The sequence below is a fragment of the Crinia signifera genome, chromosome 3 (genome assembly GCF_055691185.1).
Source record: "Crinia signifera chromosome 3, ASM5569118v1, whole genome shotgun sequence".
NCBI classification, from domain to species: domain Eukaryota; kingdom Metazoa; phylum Chordata; class Amphibia; order Anura; family Myobatrachidae; genus Crinia; species Crinia signifera.
In genome coordinates this window covers 229,966,033-229,982,543 of record NC_139219.1, presented here as the reverse complement: position 1 = coordinate 229,982,543, position 16,511 = coordinate 229,966,033, and the positions used below count along the sequence as shown (strand labels likewise).

Here is a 16,511-nt window from a genome sequence, read left to right as displayed (position 1 = left end):
TGCCTGGACTCAGACAGCATGGCGAGCGCAAAAAAAGCCCCTTGCGGGGCTCTATGGGGGTCTATGGGGGTCATGGACCCCCACAAGGGAAAATAGTGGGTGGCCGTAGGGCACCCGGCTGTCGGCGTTTTGACAGTCGGGATCCCGACGTCAGGTAAATGACTGTCGGGATCCCGACTGTCGGGAACGCGTCTGGCACCCCTTATTTTTCTATGCCACCTATATACCCATAGTTGCCAATCCTTCTGCATTATGCAGGAGACTCCCTGAAATATCAGCAATCTCCCTCTCTCCCTCATTAGTCTAACAATCTCCCTTATTTTACCTAGCCTACACCACACTTACATTTTTTGGGGGGAAAAAGGAATGAGGGATGATATCTTTACATTGAATCATCAGCACCATTTCCCAGCACTTTAGCAACTATAGTAGCTCTTACTAACTTCTTTGGTTACACTTGGATATAAGTCATTTTAAAAGATTCCTCTCAGATGCAGCAGTACACACCCACACTTCTAGGTGCCACAATCTCTCCATATATGGAACTAGACACGTCCTTTGGGCGGAACATGACACGCCCCCTCAATGGAGCGCTGTGCAAAATTTTACTACCAACTATAATCTCCCTGAAACTAGTTTTCAAGAGTAGGCAAGTATGTATTTACCCCTCCTTACCCCTCCTACCCTACCCCTCAGATACAAGGCCAGTGTTCGGGCTTTTGGCATCCCCCTGCAAACTAGAACGATTTTCTGTGAGAATTACTGTGCAGGGCCAATGTGGAGGTTAATCAGTAGAGGTCAGTTGCACCCCATTCCCCCCTCATTTTAACACCTGAGCAAGGCAATACATTGATTATAAAGTCTGCCACCGTCTGTGAGCGGAGTGCTGAAAGAAGCACATGAACTTCCCTGCTGTGCTGTATCCGGAATCCGGACACCTGCTCCTGACATGATGGAGCCTGCCTGCCACCGCCATCATTGGCATCAGGAGCAGAGGCGTAACTAATATTGTGGCGCCCCCCCGCCAAAAAATTACCTTACCCCTCCGCATGCCGCCGCCGCCGGCCCCGCATTCAGTCCGGCACCGCAGATAGCCTCCGGGCTCCGTTTCCTGCAGTAATGAAAAATGACACGACAAAATGGCTGCTATTAGGGGGCAGCCATTTTGTCGTGTTATTTTTCATTACTGAAGGAGACGGAGCCCGGAGGCTATCTGCGGTGCCGGACTGAATGCGGTGGCGGTGGCATGCGGAGGGGTAAGGGGGGGTCTGACCAGAGTGCCCGGGCACCGGGGGCGCCCCGCTGGCGCTTGCTCCCCCAAGCAGCCGCGGTGGCTGCCTTACGGTAGCTACGTCTCTGATCAGGAGTACCTGCCATTCTGACTCCTACCCTGTGTCAGGTCTGAAACTCCTCTGAATGTTGTATGTTCAATGGGGGAACAGTAACATGAGGGATATTTGTGATGGGGACACAGGAGGGATAACTGATATGAGGGATAATTGTGATGGGTCATAGGAGGGATAATTGTGATGGAAACACAGGAAGGTAATGTAGAAAAACATAATGATTAATGTATGGGGGGCGTTAGAATTTTTTTTTTTGGCAGGGGGTCGCAAAATTTCTAGTTACGCCACTGGGCTGGGGGCAGAGCCAGCAGCTGACATAGCCACTGGGCATGCCTCCACAGCGGCGAAAATGGAGGAGCATTGCAAATAAATGCCAGGCCCCTTCCCACTAGGCCACGCCTCCAGAATTTAGCGAGCCATATCACATTAAATACTTATTATCCCACCTTACTCACATACCGCATTTTATAATAGAATTTTACAATATCCATTATTACTCCCCTCAGTCAGTGACCGTATTGATTATTGTCACGGCTTGACTATTAAGTCAGGTATATTTACCTTCTAAGTATCTGTCTCTGCATTCCAAAGCATGTTTCCATCAGCTCTGTGTGCGCTCAGCCAGGGATTCAGCACTCTCCTAGTGCCTCAGTCTCTACAGTGATCCAGCAGTCTCCCATCGCCACAATCCCCATGGCTTGTGATGAGTCATGACTGTTTGTCAGCCCCTGTCTCCCCCGGCTCCCATGCCACCGCCATTATGATAAGCCGCAGTCCATGTGCTGTACAAACATGGGAGCAGCCATGTTCTTCCTGGTCACATGTTATTCCTCAGCCTATCCTCTCAGCAGTGCTAATTGCCCAGCAAATCATCACTTCTCTGCTGCTATAAAGGTGCTGGGTAAGTAAGGACACTTATTATATAAGGTCCCGCTTACCTTACCTGGCTGAAACCCGGTGCTGTCCTCGATGCCCCTGGGCGGTGGGCATCGAGCTGATTGAAGTGTAAAAAATAGAATAATAAACTATTGTCTTATACTGTGGAACTATGTGTCCCAGCAAGCCTCCCCCGCATTCTGGGACTTGGAGAACCACAAGTCCCAGCATGCGGGGCATTAAAGGGCCCGCAGGAACTTGTAGTTCCACAGTACAAGAAATAGTTAAATAAACACACTGACAACCCAGAAAAATAAAAGTTTAATACATACATTACACAAACACACTGATACTTACCTATCTTGAGCCCATAGGTAGCCCTCGGTCTTCGTCCGGTGTCCTAGTCCATGTTGACGTCCGGGTCCATGTTGGCGTCTGGGTCCATGATGGTGTCGGCGTCCGAAGTAATCCATAGGGGGCCTGTGAAGGCAAATTATACTTACATGTCTCCTCTGGTGAAGATCTGGTCCTCTTCGATCTTGAAGTAGTCCAGGTCTTTGCAAAACAAAAAAACGCAAGTGTCCCGGCGGTCCCCTGTCGCAAACTAACAGAAGAGATGCAGAGATCTTTCATCTTCTGCACCTCTCCTCCGAATGATTCTGGAGCCGCAAAATTTGGCTCCAATGTTCTCGGTGTGAACCCCGGTCTCCGGATCCACAAAGTAGTACAGGTGGTTCACCCTGGCGTGGTGGTACCCAGCCTGCTCCAGCCTTTCTCTGCCTGGGGGAGCAGGGTCAGCGCGGGCAGGATGCGCTGGAAGGGGTCTTCTGTGCAATGGGTCTTCCTCCAGATGAACTCCTGCAAGTAGGAGTCCAGCTGATGGTGCGCAGTGCCCCTTTGGCGCTTATTGCCCCACTTGCAGGAACCCCACCACCTCTCAATGTTCTGGGTGTGAACCCCGGTCTCCCAGCCACAAAGTGGTACAGGTGGTTTACCCTGACGTGGTGATACCAAGCCTGCTCCAGCTGCTCCATCTTGTAGGCCCGCCAGCAGTCAGAATAAATTGTGGTCCCCGGTTGCACGTGTCTCTTGATGGCAGCCATGAGGGTGCTGGCATCCCATCTCTCAACTGCCATAACAAAGCATTCTCCGGTCTCCCTGGAGATGCCCGCGAAGATCCACTGCTGGGGCAGCATGCGGCCAACGTGGCTCTTTCGTTTCACGAACAGGCTTTCGTCAACTTCCATGATGGTGCCTGGGCTGCCAATCCACCGGTGAGGCTGCGACAGGGATGCTAGTTCGGACTAACTATGATTTGTTGGGGGGGGTCCCCACTCCCCCAGGACCCCTGCCAAGGCTGACTGGTCGGTAGAGTTAATGCTTTGGCCGGGGGGACTTGTATAAAAAGTCTCCCCCCGGCTGTGGCATTACCTTGCTGGCTGGTTGGGCCTGGGGCGTTCTTAAAATACGGGGGACCCCTATTCATTTTGTCCCCCTTATTTTGGGAACCAGCCCTGGCCCTGGAGCCTGGGGCTGGTTTTAAAAATTCAGCGAAGCCCTATCTGGTTGATTTCCTGATTTTTTTAGAACAAGCCCCGGCTCTTTGAGCCAGGTGCTGGTTATGGCCGTGGGGGGGACCCCACGTCGTTTTATTTCATTCTTTATTTTTCTATTTTTTTTGCACACTGCAGCCTGCACGGATCTGACTGATCCGTGCAGACTGCCTATACTAATTTGTATTAGTGGCCGTATATACGAGCGCTAATACGAATGGATACGACATTGGGGTTAACAAAGCAGTCGTAATTGACTGCTTTGGAAATTACCCTCCGGAACATGAATTTGCATATGGCTAAAACAGCCGTATGCATTCATATTAATTCATATTAAGAATAAGAATACGAAAAATCGTATTCGTATTCTTGGTAAATTTCCCCTGCAGTGTTATATTCATTCCTTGCAAGGACACTACTGTGGCCTATTTAGCCACAGATATCAAATCTTAATCATCATAGTTTAATTTCTTAATGTTTTATTGCTATATTTTTACTTCGTCTGATAGAATTAACGTATGTATGTCTGAATATTAAAAATAAATACAATTATTAATTATTCTAAATTCTGTTTATTTTGCTAGTATTAATATTTCAGCCACGCCTGGTTTCCATTTCTATTGTGATTACAAGCAACCTTTTAGATACCTTCTATTAGTGGCTTTCTCCGAGATGCTGTAATTTCATCTATTGCTTTGGGACTGTACAAATGCCCTACCCCCCTCCTCGAATTCTAGAAGTTTCCCTAGAAGGTGAATAGCTTAAATGCCCACCCCCCCCCCCATGCACATGCGCACACATACACATTATTAAAGTGCGACATGCTATCAGGTCAACCCCATGCATAAAAAAACAATAAAACATATTTTTATGTGCAAAATAAAAAAAATACAAAGCACAAAACATTGATGTACTTATATGTTTTAATTTGTTTTTATTTTTTCATTAATACATCTGTGTGTATATACACTAAGTGATAAATCTACTAAAATGGGGGTTCTATTGAAGATGGGATGTTCAGATTCTACTTATTTAATTAGCACCTTCAAGAAGATAATAGATAGTATCTGATTGGTCTTAATGGGTAACATCCCATCTTCAATAGAACTCCCATGTAAATGGGGTAAATGTACCCTTGAGTTTGGTGGTGGTAGTATCTGCAAGGGGGCACCAACAAAATTCTTGCTTATGATATCAGATTGATTACAGATGGTAATAGTAACACATTATTTCAGTATATATATATATATATATACACACTGTACATACTGTATTTAAATATACTGTATATATAATATAGTATTCTTAAGATCTGTCATTTGACTGACCCTGCACTGTCCCTGGGTTTGATTTTATGTACATGTTGCACACTTAACATTGGTCACTGAGCAGTGGCAGCTTCTACCTTATGGTAGGAGGGGGGCTGCTGCTCGAGCCCCCCCGCAGCTGCCACAGCATTCCCGGTGCCTGCACAACGATGAGAGGCACCATGGCAACTAAAATTGCGGTCCCAAGCGCCTGTACAATATGACAGGCACTGTGACAGGTACATGCGCAGTAGGTAGTGAGCATGCCTCTGGTTCTATGGGCTGCTTTGGCTGCAGCCCATGTGAGCCAAAGAGGCAGTCCCAGAGGGAGGGAACACCTCCCAATGGGACTGCCTTGGGTGACTGGCAGGTCGGACTTCCAATAAGAAGTAACTGCCAGTCACAGTGAAGCCAGTGCAGTTGCACGGACTGCATATGGCTTCACCACAGCCCATAGCTAAAACCACCACTAAATCACTAAAGGTGGCCATACACACTCAGATTTATCCTCAGATCTGGCTGGTTGGAACAAAAACATGGTTATGGATGAGAGCAAATGACAGTTGACCATTTGCTTGGACATGCTGGAATACTGACACTGTCACTCATCCATAAACATGTTTTTGTTCCAACCAGCCAGATCTGAAGATAAATCTTACTAGTGTATGGGCACCTTAAGACTATATTTGGAAAAAGTGTGAGTGCACTTAATTCTTATCTTTTTTCTTATACATATATACAAGCCTTACAGGATGTATTGGTACCTTTACACTACGTATGGATTTGTGTAGTGTGTAAGAAAATGTTATTAGAAAGACTGTAGAACAGATTTCAATGCACAGTAGAGTTACATAGGAGATAAATAAAAACTGGCAGTGGTGTAATCCAAGAAAAAAGTCACTAGCTCTAGATTGGAATCTCAGTGATGGAAGTAATGTCATATTGATTACCAGAGTAGTTGGTGCTAAGGAGACCGTACTCGGAGCACTTAATTTCATAACAAACACTGTTGTTTCAGCTGAATGAGTGGCTTGTGGTGAAGTAATCTCTATGGTAGGTGACACTGTTGTAGTCTTGGGTAACTGGCTGGTTTCCTTATTTTCTGAAGTATATGTAGATGTTGGTTTAGTAGAGAACATCTCTGTTGTTGCCTCCAAGGTAGTAGATAAAGTAGTCTGCTTAAATGAAGTGGTAGTACTTGCGATTGTACTTGTAGGAACATTTGGTGTGGACCTCAGCATAATTGTACTTTTGGTTAGTGTTGTACTCTCACTAGTATGTTCAGTAGTCATTGAGGTTGCAGTGGACTCTTTGCATGTTGTTTCGTGAGGTGTAGTTAAGATAATTGTTGTGCTTTGAGCAGCATTTGTTGTTTCTATGGCTGTAGTTGTCATTTGTAGAGTTGTAGGTTCAGTAGTAGTGTGAGTTGTTGTTTGTAAAGTAGTTTCTTGCAGTATTGTTGTTTTTGGTGTCGAAGGCTGTGAGTTTGTCATTTCTGTGGTTGCCATGGTAGTTGTACTTTGTGCAGTTGTTTTTTGAAGGGGTGAAAGCATCAAAGTTGTTAAATCTAAAGTTGTATGCTTCATTGTTGTAGTTTTGATGGTTGGGATAATAGTTGTAGTTGGTTGACTTGTAGTTTCTCGAGTTGTAGTTGGCAGAATGGTTGTGAGTTTAACTGTTGATTTTATAGTTGTGAAAGGTTGTGTAGTAACCTGTTGAGTTGTGTGCTGCTTGGTAGTTGGATGCATTGTGATGACTGCTGCAGTGGAAGTTGGTAAATTTGTGGTTTGTGTTGTAATCATTGGAGTTGTTAAACAAATTAATTCATCCACATTTAAGGAGGTTATGGGTTTTCCACTATGATGAGTAGGTGTTTTACACAATAGTTTATCCCAATCTTTAATCTTTTTTTTGGTTATCCAGTTGTAAAGATCTTTCAAATTGCAATCACAGTTCCAAGGATTCTCTTTTAAATATACACTCTGAATTGATTTAATCAAATCAACAGGGAAGTTGGTGAATTGGTTTTTTGTGAGTTTAAGTCTCTTTAATTTTCCAAGGTACGAGAACACATCATCTGGCAGACTACTAAGAATGTTATTTTCTAGACTAAGCTCTGCTAGTTTACCAACACCAGAGAATGTTTCTTTTGTTAAGCTTTTTATTTGATTAGAAGAAATAGTCAACTTTTCTAAATAATTAAAATTATTAAATGCACCAGCGGGGATAGTTCTTAAATTATTATCGCTCAAATCAAGGTCTTTAATTAAAATACCATCAGTTATTTGGCCTGGAAACGTGCGGAGTCTATTTCCTTTGAGCTTGAGCAGTGTGATGTTATTTAGACCAAAGAGCATTTTATCTGGAAGATCTTCAATCAGGTTTGTTTCAAAGAACAATTTTTCCAGGCTTTTTGATTTAGACAGAAATTTTTTGGGCCACAACTTTATCTTGTTCTGAGAGAAGCTGAATTCAGTCAGTTCCAAATTGCTGTCCACTAAACCTTCTGGTAGCTCACTAAGCTCATTATCGTAGATGCGGAGGACATTTAGTTTGGTCAGTTTACTAAATATGTCCTCCGCTAAAATGGACAATTTATTTTTTGCTAGATGCAACATTTCGAGATTTTCAAGTGATTTAAAAATATCTGGAGGAAGAGAAGCCAATTGATTGGAATTTAAGAAAAGTTTTTGTAAGTTCACAAGACTGTCAAAAATGCCTGCCTCCACAGTGCTTATATCATTATTTTTAAGAACAAGTGTTTTCAGGTTACTGAGATTGGAGAAAATTCCAGCCGTTAGCTTCTTTAATTCAGTGTTGCCAGATATCTCAAGTTCAGAAAGATTTTGCAAATGATCAAAAGCACCAACTTCAATGAATGTGATTTTATTATTAATAAAAAATATCTTCTGCAGATTAGTCATACGTTTGAATGCATCTTTCTTGATGGAAGAAATACCTGTTTGCACAATGAAGATTTCAGTGGTATTTGGCTTTATGGATTTGGGGATGTCAGTGATGGTCTCCTCTGAGAAGACTTCTTGGTAGTCCTTGGGGCATTCATATTCATTTGTACAAAGTGCTGTAGAGCTGCATTCTCCAGTGTCAAATCCAAGTAGAAGGAGCAACAAGATATGCATCATGTCTAAAAACAAAAAAAGTTTCAAAAAATGTATTTGTATATTATATTATCATACAGCAGCTTTTATGAAAGACGTCACTGAAAAAAAAAATAATGTCCTCAATCTCTTTGCAATTAGCATGTATGTTTTTTTTTCAGTATTTACTCCATTAACTCCTGCAATCCAGCAAGATGTGACTGAAAGATCTGTCACATTCTGATGTACAGTATAGCTCCAATATTGTGTGTCATTATATATGTGCGGGCTCAGATTGCCCAAAACTGGATACATTATTGGCCACTAAGGGAATCCTATAGATATGACTTACTCAAGTAAGTAGTTACAAGTTAGATTGGTTAGATAGATAGGTCTGTGTGTTTGTGTACATGTGGTAGGGAATATAGATTTTCCCCCTTGCACCCTCCCCCCTTTTCTGACACAACTACCAACTACTACTTTTTGATACTTCAAAATGGAGCCTGAAGGTGAAGTTATTACTTTCTACTGGTTGCAATTGTTCAAATCACCATATTTTTCGCTCCTATAGATTGCAGCAGGCCCCTCCTACCTCCAAGTCTGTCTGTTGTTACCCAGTTTGTTTTATCACTGTCTACTATTGTAAAGCGCAACGGAATCTGCTGCGCCTTATAAGAAACTGTAAATAAATAAATTGATTGTAAGCTCCACTGGGGTAGGAACTGATACTCTGTAAAGTGCTGCGGAATATGTATGCGCTATATAAGAAACTGTTAATAAATAAATATTTGGGAGGAATTGCACCCTCCCCCCTTTTCTGACACCACTGCCAGCTACTACTTTTTGGTACTTCAAAATGGAGCCTGAAGGTGAAGTTACTACTTTCTACTGGTTGCAATTGTTCAAATTAGCGTATTTTTCGCTCCATAAGACGCACCTAGTTTTTAGAGGAGGAAAACCGGAAAAAATTATTCTGAACCAAATAATATAATAAAATATTTAATAAACTCCTCTCCTATACCACTTTTCCTTCCATCCTGTCATCCTGTACTCTCCCCTAGAGTACTAGACAGCAGAAATACTGTACATGGATGAAGAATATTAATAAGATGTCATTTAAATTTTATTACATAATTCATATAACTTTTTTTGCCTAGAACGCACAGGGACAGAATCGATATTATAGAGACAGCATACCACTACCGTGCAGGGAATTTTTGTTAGCATGAGTGTGGTGACAGGATCACTGTCAAACACCACACAAGCTTGGTCTCCCTTGTCAGAAGCACAAGTGTTGTAGCTGTTTGTTATAGGGGTATTATAGCTGATGCGCATACAGACAAAGGGAGGTTATTGCAGCACTTCTTATCTAGCAGCATCCCCCAGCTGGGCCGTGAGTGCCAGGGAAGCAGCTCCGGGGAAGGTTGCTTCCAGAGTCTCCTCTCCGCCAGGCGGCACAGCCAGCCCACCACCGCCGCAATTACACAGGCCAAGAGGACCTGTCGCCAAACTCCACAGTCCCAACTGGGCAGGAACTCAGAGATGGACATCTTCGGGGACCAGCTTCTAGCACCGCCCACCGCCGATCAGCTATGGCTCCGCCTGTGGCAGCGTCTCACCGTCTCCCAATAGAGGGATGTACTAAAAGGGTCTCTTGCCCAAATAAGCAGCTCTACCCCAGCACACCTCAACCCCTGCCGGCGCTCTCCGGGTTCTCCCACAGCCTAACGACTGTCTCCCGCTCTCCCTGCCTCCATCACGGTGTCCTCGCTCTCTTGGGCCGCTACTACTTTCACAGCATGAAATGTTTGCTGCACACCGAGCATGACTGTGGTGTTAGGTATGTAAGGAGGAGGTGGGTGGGAGGGAGCGGGGGAATCACATGTCAAATAGCAAGGATGGCAGCAGAGGGGACCAGCAGCAGCAGTGGGGGGTGGGGCATCATGGCCAGCTGCAGCCCCCCCTCCTGCACTGAGGTAGGAGCTACCGCTGACCATAATGTTGATATGGAAGAATGTCAACATTGAGGTTGTCTACATGTTCAACATGGACACAATGTTGACAATTTCTGAATGTTGACATTCTGGAGGTAAACATTTGTATCCTATTCCATCCTTATCCCTCTAAAACTTTCTCCCTTCCCTATTTGTATGAATTGGCACATCACTGCATGTAAGTATGTATGTATGGTGGCACCAGTGTATATTTATATGTACAGTATGTACAGATGGAGTCGCTTTCATCTGAGAGACTCCCATAGCGGCGAATGTGGCACGCACACGTCAGAGGCACTCGCAAGCCCCATTCTTGGCAATGGATGTGCAAGCATGTGAGAAGCTTGTGTGTTCACCTTCACCGGCGTGCAAGCCGCCAGATACCAGCGACTGTCGAAAATGGTGAGAGCGGCTCCATCTGTATGTGAGAGGCAGTATACGGGTGTGTCCTCATACACCAGTACACAGGCCAGGAGGACCTGCAGCCCCCCTCCACAGTCCCAACCGGGCAGGAACTCAGAGACGGACATCTCCTGGGACCAGCTTCTAGCACTGCCCACCGCCGACCAGCTATCTTGTTCCCTCCCGGCTAACACTCAGCTCCCCCTCTAGGCACTGGTCACTGGCTCCGCCTGTGGCAGCGACTCACCGTCTTCCAATGGAGGGATGTACTAAAAGGGTCTCCTGCCCAAATAAGCAGCTCTACCCCAGCACACCTCAACCCCTGCCGGCGCTCTCCGGGATCTCCCGCCCCCTTAACGGCTGTCTCCCGCTCTCCCTGCCTCCATCACGATGTTCCCGCTCTCTTGGGCCGCTACTACTGTCACAGCATGAAATGTGTGCTGCACACCGAGCATGACTGTGGTGTTAGGTATGTAAGGAGGAGGAGGTGGGGGGGGTGGAGTAACATGATGCCAGGCTCTGCTGCTTGGCTCTGAGACGCCGGGCAGCAGAGAGCAGTCTCGGCGCTAGGTTAACCCACATATTCGCTCTATAAGACGCACACACTTTTCCCCCCACTATTTTTGGGAGAAAAAGTGCATCTTATGGTCTGAAAAATATGGTATGTTTCCAAAAAAGTGCTTGGGCTTTTATTGAAGCCTACAATTTAGGACACTATTCATGTTGCATGCCCTGTTCTATACACTAAAATCTTTTCTTTGTGTGGCACTTTTCTGCTCTGAGCCCAGGACAACATTGCTGGGTGACTATATAATATAGCTCGTTAGGAACCTTTGCACTCTGACAGAACCATTATGTGAATGAGTTCTGTCAATTTCCCTAAAGACTATGGGGGTTATTTTGGTTCTCTCCTTCAGACAAAATTCTTCTTAGATGGACAAAACCATGTGCACTGCAGGTGGGGCAGATGTTACTTGTGCAGAGAGAGTTAGATTTGGGTGGGGTTTACTTCAAATTGAGATCTATATTGCAGTGTAGAAAAAAAGCAGTTAGTATTTTCCCTGCACAGAAACAAAATAACTCACCCAAATCTAATTCTCTCTGCACATTTTACATCTGCCCCCCTGCATGGTTTTGTCCATCTAAGAAGGAATTTGTCAGAAGGAGCGAACCAAAATAACCCCATATAACCTTGCGAGCAGGGTCCTCTTACCCCATGTCTATCTGTTATTACCCACTTTTATTGTATACCTGTTGTTACAATTATGAAACACACCAAAATATGCTGCATTATATAACAAATGTTATTATTATTATTATTATTATTATTATTATTATTATTATTATTATTAGTTACAAATTCAACAATTTAGAAATCAACAGTTTTGAGCATATTTCCATCTAGAACTGCCTAATATGAATATAGAAGCGAGTTAGACAATTATAAGCAACTGATGTGTACCTTACCTGTAGTCACTGCAGAGGTTGTTCTGTTCTGCTGAAAACAATACCCAGCGTTCTGTCAGTGCTGCAAATGAAGCACTGCTTCCACAGCCTCACAGCCTTCACATAACTTCTGTATATCACCCTGTAAGGACCAGAACGTCTGTGACACATAGATAATGTTCTGTCTTCCCAGATAATCTATCCCTACATAGTTATATCTGCTGATAAATACTCAAATTATGTTTGCTCCACATATTACCAAAAGCAAACTACATTGTCATGGACCACAGGGTATTTTATTTTCACCATATTTTACTGGTAACATTTCATAACCTTTTTTTGACACGTCATGAGAACCTATGGGTGTGTAAGTTCTACATAGCAGTTCTGCAGTTCCCTTCTTGTCGTTCTGGTAATGTGGTACTGTGAAGATGATCACTGTACAAATATATATTGGGCCTAATTCACACTTGTTCGGAAAACAAATTTGTTCTTAAAATTCGCAAAACTATGTGCACTGCAGGTGGGGTAGATGTAACATGTATAGAAAGAGTTAGATTTGTGGGAGTTAGGTTGTTTTTGTGCCGAGTAAACATTGGCTGCTTTATTTTTACACTACAATTTGGATTTCAGTTTGAACACCTCATCCAAATCTCCCTGCACATCTTATAATTTGCCCCACCTGCAGTGCATCATGGTTTTGCCCATTTTGTGCACAAATATGTCCTGCAATCAAGTCTGAAGTTAGTCCATTGCCCTGTTTCTCCTAGTCAGCTAATCCTTCATAAACACATTTTCATGTCTTGTATGTGCAGTACTGAGGCCGATACCGCGCATGTGTTGGTCATCTGCAGTATACAGGTGCCAGGTCTGTGATTTAGCTTCTATGGGCTGCTGTCAAAGCAGCCTATAGAAGCTGGGATCCAGCGCACGTGCAGTAGCAAGGGTGGGAGCAAAGGGGCCCAGCAGCAGCAGTGGGGGGTGGGGCATCATGGCCAGCGGCAGCCCCCCTCCTGCACTGAGGTAGGAGCTGCCACTGACCATAATGTTGATATGGAAGAATGTCAACATTGAGGTTGTCTACATGTTCAACATGGACATAGGGCGGTATTCAATGTGAATACCAGCGACGTGCAGCGAATCCTGTTTAGGATTCGCTGCACATTCACCACTGCCCGCCACATTCCGGAGCCTCGACGGCTCCGGTATTCAACGAGTCAGGGGCTCACTGCCCCTGACTGGCGAATTTGTGCTCCTGCGGCGATGCCGCAGGGAGCCTTAGGACGGTGGCAGGCAGGGAGATGGAAGTCTCTCTGCCTGCCCCAGAGCGTATGTGGGGGGGAGGTGGGCTCCCCGGGTGCCAGGCAGCACAGGCTGCCCCCCGGGGGTGCCAGCAGGGGACCGGGTATATTTACTACACCCGATAACGATCGGGTGCAGTGAATATATGAATATCTAATGAGCGGCTCGGCTCCGGCGCCCCCTGCTGGCTGCTGTGTAAAAAAAAAATATATATATATTTTTTTAAATTAAATATATATTCATGTGTTTACAGCACATGAATAAAAATAGCATGCCCCTCCTCAGAATAAAATTCCTGATTTTTTGACACCAAATGTAAAAAACAAAACACTTTATTTTAAAAGTTCACATTCCACTTCACCATAAAAAGATAGCGTGTAAACTGTATATTAAATGTTAAATTGAATAAAATATATCAGTTAAAATAAAAAGATAGCGATTGCTACTCGGTAAATCATGGCGAAAAAAACCTTGAAATGTATTCGCCATCTGCTCATTGAATAGGGTGATTCACCGTTTTTGTCAAAAATTTGCCATAAAAACATGGCGAATCAGGCTCATTGAATAACGCCCATAATGTTGACAATTTCTGAATGTTGATATTCTGGAAGTAAACATTGTATCCTATTCCATCCCTATCCCACTATAACTTTCTCCCTTCCCTATTCGTATGAATGGGCACGTCAGTGCATGTATGTATGTATGTAAGTATGTATGTATGAATGGTGGCAACAGTGTATATTTATATGTACAGTATGTACAGATGGAGTCGCTTTCATCTGAGCGGCTCCCATAGCGACAAATGTGGCACGCACACGTCAGAGGCACTCGCAAGCCCCATTCTTGGTAATGGATGTGTGAGCATGTGAGAAGCTTGTGCGTCCACCTTCGCCAGTGTGCAAGCCGCCAGATACCAGCGCAAGCCGCCAGATACCAGCGACTGGCGAAAATGGTGAGAGCGGCTCCATCTGTATGTGAGAGGCAGTATACGGGTGTGTCCTCATACATTGTAGCTGGAGCTACTTTTGTGAGTTAATGAGTGTAACAGGGGCCCTTTAAAAAATGTTGCTATGGGGCCCACAAAGTTCTAGTTATGCCACTGCCAGAAACAACACACACAAACAACTACCAGCAACCAAAGCCAAATATATTACAAACAAACACTTATAACCCAAACTACAAAACCAACATACATTATCTATCATCAGTTCAGCATAACATGTAAAATCTGTACACTTTCATGCACATCATGTAAATAACAAAACACCTTGCATTATAATATTACAATTTTTACCTGGCCTGGAAGCATCGGAATCCACCACTCCATTGGGCGACACCGCTTCATGCAGGATAAATATCATCAGTGACGCCTCATATTCAACATAAGTGGTGACATAGGTAGGGTGACCACCAGAGTGCCGGGCAGACGTAGCCTCCTGGCCATCTTGTTCTTAACCGGGCATTTGATATTGTAGAATCTCTTTGACCTTTATGGCATGTGTGCCAAATAGCTCCAAGTGGTGGTGCATGAGCTCAGTGACCAGAGCCATGTTTTCAGGGAACGTAAATTTCATATTACGCCCTATTTTAGAAGTGCCAGGAACAGACTGGTGCTGAGAACATGAGTGAGGGGCCACAGCACTCTCCTCCCCACTCTCCGATGGCTCCTCACTTGCAACTCACCCTACTCAACCTGACTAACCTCTGACAAATGTAACACTTAACAGAAAAATAAATACTAACAAATAAATAACACACTCCTCACCTTCCCCCATACAAACCACGCACCCCACAAGCACACACAAACAAGGACAGCAGACAGAAAAAAATGACAAAGATAGAAAATAAGACAAACTCTAAACTGTACAATACAAATACACAAGACAACTCTCAAACACAATACCACTCTTAGAAATCACCAAAAAAACCTCCAAAACGCCAAACACCTCTGCAGCTCCAAGACACCTCACTCTCTCCTCACCTAACTAAACCCAAAAGGAGCACGGGGTGTTGGAAGGCCTATATATGCCGGTGTAAATTAACCCCTGACGTGGGTGCGGGGGGGGGGGGCGGGCAGCTAACGTCAGTGGATGTCAACTGCCCGCCCTCTTCCCGTACACGGAGCCCACAGATCTAAGGCACCTGAGAGTGTTGTAGATCTGCGAGCACTCTAGAAATTCACATGCATGCAGGGACATTTGAGGTGTGTGTGGCGGATGGGCGTTCGTGCGGGCAGCATTTAATTGACTCAAAAAGCTGCAAATTGCTCAACTTTCAAGTCAACCTGAATGACCACCAACCTGAATGACCGCCTGAATGACCACCAACCTGAATGACCACCAACCTGAATGACCACCAATCTGAATGACCACCAACCTAAATGACCACCATTTTATAACATCACACATATGGACATCCCACAACTACAATAAGATCTGCATGTAGTGAAGCTCCCAGTGACAGATAAAATTGTCCTTTTTGTGTCCAAGTCTACTCTGTGGGGGTTATTCTTGATGACATGCAAGTGTGCGAATTTTGCAGACTTGCGAGTCCACCAGTTGCCCCCGCCCCCCCCCCCCCCTCACGGCACTATTACCCGCAGGTATGTGACTGGATGATTAGCATACTCATCCATTCACAGCCATGTGTGCGGGCGCAAAATCATTTGATGGTCGTGTACCAGTGAATGATTTTTCAAGCGCTCGCAAATGAAAGACAACTCTTTAGTTCCTGTATGGGAAGCGGGCGGGCATCGGACATCCGCTGACTTCAAATGCCTGCCCCTAGTACCCGCGTCATTAGGGAATTACCATGAGTATGCCCAGCGTTCCCATGAGGGAATACCCCGTCCCGCAAACCAACAACCCCCGGCTGCACTGATATGTGCGCGTGCCAGCGAATAATCTATATGCTGTGGCCGCTCGCACACAGCGGCTGTACATGCGCATAACGGACTATGTGCATGCGCAGTCGCAAAACATCGCTCCCATGCGCAAACACGCAGGGGAGTGAATGAATCAGAATAAGGGCTTATATTAATGTGATAGTTCGGTACTTGTTTCCTAGCACGGCCACAATCGGGGGTAATCGTGTACCTTAACTTAATCCTTAACTTAAGGTACACGATTACCCCCGATGGACCCGATTTCCTTTGAAATCAGGTCCATTTTGCCGGCAAAGGCAAAAT

The 16,511-nt window shown here is 44.7% G+C and overlaps 1 protein-coding gene across 1 annotated transcript in view; it reads right to left on the bottom strand.

The window, feature by feature from the left end:
* Positions 1 to 4,557: 4,557 nt before the first annotated feature.
* LOC146062973 (uncharacterized) overlaps positions 4,558 to 16,511 on the bottom strand; it is a 98,498-nt gene continuing 86,544 nt past the window's right edge. The window contains exon 13 of the mRNA XM_083174982.1: positions 4,558 to 8,227. Coding sequence (XP_083031108.1) covers positions 5,790 to 8,227 — 2,438 coding nt within the window. The 3' untranslated portion in view covers positions 4,558 to 5,789. The remainder of the gene's footprint in view (positions 8,228 to 16,511) is intronic.